At 43.6% G+C, this 6917-nt stretch overlaps 1 protein-coding gene across 5 annotated transcripts in view; it reads left to right on the top strand.

The window, feature by feature from the left end:
- The first annotated feature begins 671 nt into the window (after positions 1-671).
- Positions 672-6917, top strand: part of SNX13 (sorting nexin 13) — a 115606-nt gene continuing 109360 nt past the window's right edge. The window contains exons 1-2 of one of the 5 annotated variants that reach the window (XM_066238301.1): positions 1934-2064; positions 5866-5992. In XM_066238301.1, the coding sequence (XP_066094398.1) occupies positions 5894-5992 (99 nt within the window). In that variant the 5' untranslated portion in view covers positions 1934-2064; positions 5866-5893. Of the gene's footprint in view, positions 2065-2845; positions 2916-5865; positions 5993-6917 lie in introns of those variants that run through there. The other 4 variants (XM_066238302.1, XM_066238298.1, XM_066238299.1 and 1 more) reach the window with 4 other exon arrangements.

The raw sequence follows: 6917 nt of genomic DNA, 5'->3' as shown, positions 1-6917 counted from the left end.
TGTTTTTTAGGTCACAGAAAGGACTCCAGCTGAGAAAGCTGGGAGCTGATGATTTTGGCTTGCTTGAAGATCAACACAGACTTCTAAATGTGAAAAGCATATACATGATGTATTACAGGTTGGTATAAACCTCAAGTTATGTCTAGACATAACCTTTAAGTAAGTGGAAATGCCTTCCTTGTGGAACTGGAAAAAATATATGAAGAAAATTAAATCCTCAGGCCAGAAACCTAAATTACAGTTTTAATTCACTAGCTAGGATCTTAAGTATTAATGAACCTCCTTCTCTATTTTCTTATTTACAGGTTGGAACAGTATCTTTTTCCAGGTTTCTTGTTGTCTCTAGTATCTCTTGGTTTCCCTTAATATCTTAGTCCAGATAGTATTTTCCAATCCCATGTCCTATTCATGGCTTAATCTGTCAATACCAGTAACACATTTTTTTTAAGTTTTGCAGAGGTCAGCATTTTGCTGGCCCAGAAATATGGAAATTATGTATCAGATGTAGGTTAAAACAACAAAATCTACTTGATCTCAATTAGTTGAATGAAAGAAAGTCAGGATTTTTCGTTAATTTCTGCTTGAGTATCTAAACAATCATTTTGTTTCCTTAGTGCGGACACAAATAACATAGAGGTAACATAAGGTTAGTAGTACCTTTACTTAATGTTTTGAGATGAGAGTAATGTATTAAGTAAATTCCATCTTCCCTATAGTACTATTATTCAGGAAGGGGAATGGATGGGGGGAGGGAGGCTGGTAAAGGGGGAGGAGACTCCTGGCCTTAGTTTTCCAAAACGCCTTTGTACCCCGTGTAAAAAAGAGATGGAAGGGGGTTCTGTATGTCAAATCTGAAAATCTGCTTCTCAAGTTTCTTGAAAATGGTTTCTATAATAGGGTAACACACGTTGACAGCAGGTTCAAGTAAACTGCTTTCATTACAATGGAGGTAGCAGTGACTGCCTCCAACTCCACACACTGTCCCCAGTGGCAGGTTCAGAACGAGATTTCGGGAGCGTCGAGGCACACACACCGCGTTCCAGGCTGCAGCCCCGCTGAGGCTGGACTGTTTCCAATGACACCTGCTGAAATCTGCTCCACCTGACGCGCCAGAACGTCGGGTCAAGAAGCCAGTAAAGCTGTAGAGATGGCGGTTGAAACACAAAAGTGGCTTTAATTTTTTTTTTTTTTTTTGAGGTCTCTAAGCCTTCATTGTTGTGCTGGTCCTGGCCAATCACCTCACCGGCGACAGTCCCTAACTGCCGGGATCGGGGTGAAGCTGATACGCCCGTATCACTTCCACAACCTGTCGCGCACCCAGCGGAGCGCTCGCCGAGGACTGGTAAGGACAAAGGAAAGTTTCTGTCAAAGTTTAGGAGACAGCGACAGAGCAGCCAGCCGTTTCGGATCGGATTTACGCCCCGAACCGCAGAGAGAGCCACACGTCCCGCGTGCTCTGCGGCCGCCGCGGGGGCCAGGGCGATGCGCCGGGCCAGCTCTTCTGCAGGACATCGGCCGCCGTGTCCCCGAGACGCGCGAGCTCCGCAGCGCCCTCCGTCCAAGGCTCGGCTCTGGCCGCTCTCGCTCCACCCGAGGGCCGGTCGACCCCGGCGAGCGGCGGAGGACGAACGCTGCCCGCAGGCGTGCGCGCCGGCTCCCCGGCTAGCCTGGCGCTGGGGCCTCTCTCCACTCCCCGCGGTCCCCCGGCGGCCCGGGCGCCGAGCTCCAGGGACCGCGCCGCCGGCCGCACCTCCCCGCTCCCCCGCGCGCCGGCGCTATGGAGACAGTCACGAGACGCCGGCGGCTCCCGCGCCCGCCAATGGGAGCGCACGTCGCGGGGAGACGCGGACGTCGCTCTTCCAAGATGGCGGCGCGTCCGTCGCGAGCAGCAGGGCCGGGGGGAAGCCAGCGAAGCCGAGTCCAGCCGCCGCCCGGGAAAGGACTGGAGGAGCTGTTGCCGCCGTTGGCGGCGGCTCGGGCAGTTTCCGCTGCTGCTACGGCTGTTGCCATGCGGCGAGGCTAGAGAGGAGCTCGCTTCCCCGGGGTGTAATAATGCTCACAGAGGTAAGCGGCGGCGGCGGCGGCCGGTGTTTACCTGTGACACGGGGCAGGGGCCGGTGCCAGCGGGCACAGGACAGCCCTGCTCGCGCCCGCCGGCGGGCCCGGCCCTCGGCAGCGGGCCGCGGGGCCCGGGGCGCGGCGGGGATCCTACAAGTGCTCCCTGCACGGGAGCTGTGCTGACTCAACAGAGCCCCGCGCCTGCTGCTCCCGGTGCCGCTCTGTCGCGCTCGCCACTTGCCCGTCACCCCTGGCAGTGGTCTCCCTCCTGCCGTCGCTGCCCCCTGACTTGCCGCTCCCTCCGTGGCCTCCCCTGCGTGATGCCTGCGGCGGCGTGGGTCTCCACCTCGTCGCTGCCGCCCGTCTCCCCACGGGTTGCCCGAGGTCTCCCTCCAGCCTCCGGCCTCCACGGCCCTCCGCCTCCACGCGCGGGCAGCATCCCGGGCTTGTCAGTCGGCCAGACCGGCTTGTGTCCCACCCCCTCCTTGGACAGCTTCGTGAACTGGACCTTCTCTTTGCTCCGGGGACGCTTGGGGAACCCCCACGCCCACAGCCAGTCACCTTGCGCTTGAGTCGTGGGAATAGGAAAGTTCTGTTGAGCATCCACCCTCCTGGTTGCTTAAGGCTCCTTTGGTACCCTCTCCCGGGAGCAGTTTTTTTCCTTGGACCTGAATGGAAATAGGGCAAGGAGCACTGGCCAATCAGTTTCCCTTTCTAGTGCCTACTGTCCACTGCCAAAAGCAGGCTTTTTAAAGAAGTAGAGTTTGCCTAGACCAGCAGTGCTGGAAGAACTAAGTTGATGTAAGCGAGGTACTTGACACAAGGGAACACCTTTGCTGGCGTGGGCGGCTCTGAAGGTAAATTCCGAAGCCGGTGGATTTAAGGAAGTATCTTAAACGCTACTAAGTCCTGTGAGGATTCCGGTGTCAGCTGTTAGGAACTAGTTTGGGCATCTTTGGGACTGAACTAAGGATAGGAAACAATTTTAACGGGCAATGGGAAGTAGTGTTACTTGGACCAAAAAAGGAAATAAAAACATTTGTAGAGAGGAGTGTGAAAAATGTGTTGATATAACTGGGAGGAACTTCCTACTTTGGTGTTTGTACTAAATAATCTATGCACAGAGCCTGGCATATGACGTGTTCATTAAATACTTACTGATTGATTTTAATTCCTGAATTACTTATTTCCAGTCGTCTGTAGTTGATTTTGTAGTTCTAAATTCCACAGATTTTTCAGTCCTGGAGTTTATTTCATTCCCAAAGATTATGGTATATAGCAAAAGCTTTTGTTGTCGTTAGCAGTGTTAGGTTAAAAAAGAAAAAGAAAAACTTAGCAGTAGCAGTTCTATTTTTACCTTCAGTGTGATATTTTGATGGGAATAATTAGCCTTATAATAAATTTTCAGTGGCGTCTCTAATGTATAGTGTTTTATGAGATGATCTTTTGATCTTAAATTTGGCTTAGTGTAGCACGTTTTAAAAGTTGTGATTCTTTCACATGAACTCATTGAGTCTGCTGGTAAAATGATAGTGTCCTGACTTGGAAAGATTGGACTTTCTAAGCTTTTGTATTTTAAAATAATTTTGTGCTTCATTGATATGTTTTAAACAATAAGCCAATGATAGCAGTAAGATGTTCTTTAGTGGTTTGTGTGTACCAGGGGTCCCCAAACTTTTTACACAGGGGGCCAGTTCACTGTCCCTCAGACCATTGGAGGGCCGGACTATAAAAAAAACTATGAACAAATCCCTATGCACACTGCACATATCTTATTTTAAAGTAAAAAAAAAAAAAAAGGGAACAAATACAATATTTAAAATAAAGGACAAGTAAATTTAAATCAACAAACTGACCAGTATTTCAGTGGGAACTATGCTCCTCTCACTGACCACCAATGAAAGAGGTGCACCTTCTGGAAGTGCGGCAGGGGCCGGATAAATGGCCTCAGGGGGCCGCATGCTATGGGCCATAGTTTGGGGACCCCTGGTGTGTACCATACACAGGTTGTCAGTGACAGAGCCAGGGTTCCAGCGTTGGCAGACCTGCCCCCCAGTGTGCTAACCCCTAGACTGGATTGGTTCTCTAAAGTAAGGTCCAGGTTAAATGGTACTTGAATCTTATCTGCGGGTTTCATTAGTCATGTTATGGATTAGAAAACTGAAGCCCAGAGACTTGTCCAAGATTAAGCAATCATTAGTGGCAAAGGTGGGACTCGCTCTCCACCTCTTGCTCTCACTATAGAACTCTGACCATTTTGCTCTCAGTAGTTTTTAGCTCTTCTGATGGATTTTAAAATAGGCTAATTTCTGGTCTGAATATTGTCAGGAGATGAACTTAAAGTTATCATTATTAGAGAAAGACTTTTTGCTTTAATTTTAGTTCTTCCATTTGTTTAAACACGGTTCAGAAATAGTCTTATTTTGAAATATTTTAGATTTAAAAATTTACTTATTATTTACTGCTTCTTTTAGTGCTAACTTTAGATAAGCAAGTTTTAGGAGACATGATTTAATTTATGTTAGATATTAAAATGTATAAGGAAGAACTAACTGTTATGAAAGAATCTTATGTTCAGCAAGCCAAATATACGGTACTCAGAAAGTGGTGAATTGTACTTTCTGCTTGGTTCCTTTGCGTTTTGACATTGAGGTAGGTGATAAGTCTGTTAGCCAGACGAGAAGGCCGAGACTGAGAGTTAAAAGTGGCTTGCTGGTTAAAATAATAATAATAATAATAATAATAATAACAAGTAAAGTAGCTTGCTTGTAACAAGTAGTGGAGCCAAGTCACACCTAAGTCTTCTTATTCCAGATATATGCTGTTTCTGTGGCTCAGTATGGAACTTGTCATTAATTTTTTTGTAGCTGATAATCAACAATATGCTATTTTTTTTTGAATGGAGGGGGGATTCCAAGTATGTAGACAGATGACATAATAATAATAAACATTAAAATGAAACTTTTTAGTGTTGTGTTTTGTCAAAATAGATCTTTGAAACATTTATCAGAAATGAGAAACCATCAAAGTGATTAAGGGTTACATTAAGTTAATCTAAAAGAAAAAATTACTCAATTGAGCAAATATGTACAATGAACTTTGAAACTTGTGAAATATGATAGATTAGTGTTCATTGAAAATACGGCTCTAGGAGGTCGTCTTGTTTTTTGTTTTTTTTTTGTTTTTTTTTTAAATGTCCAATTAAATATTTTTCCTTCTACTCTCTTTGCCCTGTTGGGACTTCTTACTCTTAATGTTACTCCTAGAAATTTGTAAAAAAATTAGTCATAGTATACTTGAAAATTATTTAATACCCACTCATCTTCCACCCCACCATGTTCATTTTTTTTTTTAGATTTTTAAAAAGTTATTTTAGAGTGGAGAAAGAGAGAGAGAGAGAAAGAGAGAGAGAGAAGGGGGGTAGGAGTAGGAAGCATCAACTCCCATATGTGCCTTGACCAGGAACATTTGGGGTTTCAGACCAGCGACCTCAGCATTCCATCCAGGTCAACGCTTTATCCACTGCGTCACCACAGGTCAGGCCTCATATCCATTTTTAAAAATAATTCTTTTATTTTCTTCCCATCTATTTTAAAAATAAGTAAGTTTCTGTATATCAGAATTAGTTAGGTATGGGATGTTTACCTGATAATTTGTTTCAATTTGACTTTTCACAACATTGTTTATTTCACAACATTGAATATTGTGAAACATTTATTTGTGAGTTTTTATTAAACACACTTTTAAATGATTTCTTGATGTTTTAAAGGCTATTAGAGTTATAATTCTGAGCATTTATTATTACAGAGAACTAAAGGTATAGAAGAGGTAGGAAATGCTAAGTTTGTACCAGTGCTATGGCATATCTGGAGGTTGTGTCTGCATGAAAACCAATTATCAGCCTATTGACATTTGTTTTGTGCTTTTAAAAATGGTGAGTAAAAATCATAGTTATTTGAACTTCATAGTTGTTTGGGTTATATGCAAATGTGGGACATTAGTAATATTAAATAAAAGTGGTTTATATTTATGTTAAGTTAATTACTTCCATCCAGATTTATTAGTTTTTATATATTAGCACTAATTCTTTATTTTGTGGTTAACAGATATGATACAGTAAACTGAAGCACTTTTAGAAATCCCAGGTTAATAGTTATTAAGAGAGTAAAATTTTGTGGTTGAAATAAATTTGGGAAGGTATTTGCCTAAAGAAAGTTAAATAAGTTTCTTTGGAGGATTGCTCATAGCTTTTGATAGGTGATTTAACCTCATAGAAGGTGATAGAATTTGTATTATATTGCAGAATTGTTTAGCATAATGGTTTAGTTTCTCTGGAGAACTCGGACTAATAGAGACTCACAGAGTTTCTTGTATATCATTTTAGAAAATCCTGAGATGTGATGTGTTGTGCGTTTAGGAAGGGGCTGTGGACTTACAGGGATCTTTACACACACACACACACACACACACACACATGTTCATCAGTGATTAAAAACATTATGAATTGATTTTGGTGATTAATATATTTGCTAATAGAAATAATTTTGTGATGGCTTAATTCTTAAACTACACGAGCTATTTCTTTAATTAATGACATTGTAAAGGCAAGTAACCAGGTAAAGAACCTTAGGTCCATTGACATTCAAAGAATGTTAAGAGCTCAAAAGGTTGAGAGGAGAGGGAACTTTGAATTAAAGCAAGTGGACAGCTCTTAACACCATTTAAAAAGAAGTGGTTGAAATTGAGTGAAAAATCAGGCTGTTGTCATGGTCATGCATACTTAAGTCTATCAACAAGTGATACCTACCAAACAAGTGATACCAACCACAGTGGTTAGGCAACACATGTGACCTACATGT

Source organism: Saccopteryx bilineata, chromosome 7 (assembly GCF_036850765.1).
Source record: "Saccopteryx bilineata isolate mSacBil1 chromosome 7, mSacBil1_pri_phased_curated, whole genome shotgun sequence".
NCBI lineage: Eukaryota > Metazoa > Chordata > Mammalia > Chiroptera > Emballonuridae > Saccopteryx > Saccopteryx bilineata.
Note: the sequence above shows the minus strand (reverse complement) of the source record. Positions and strands in the feature narration are given on the sequence as shown.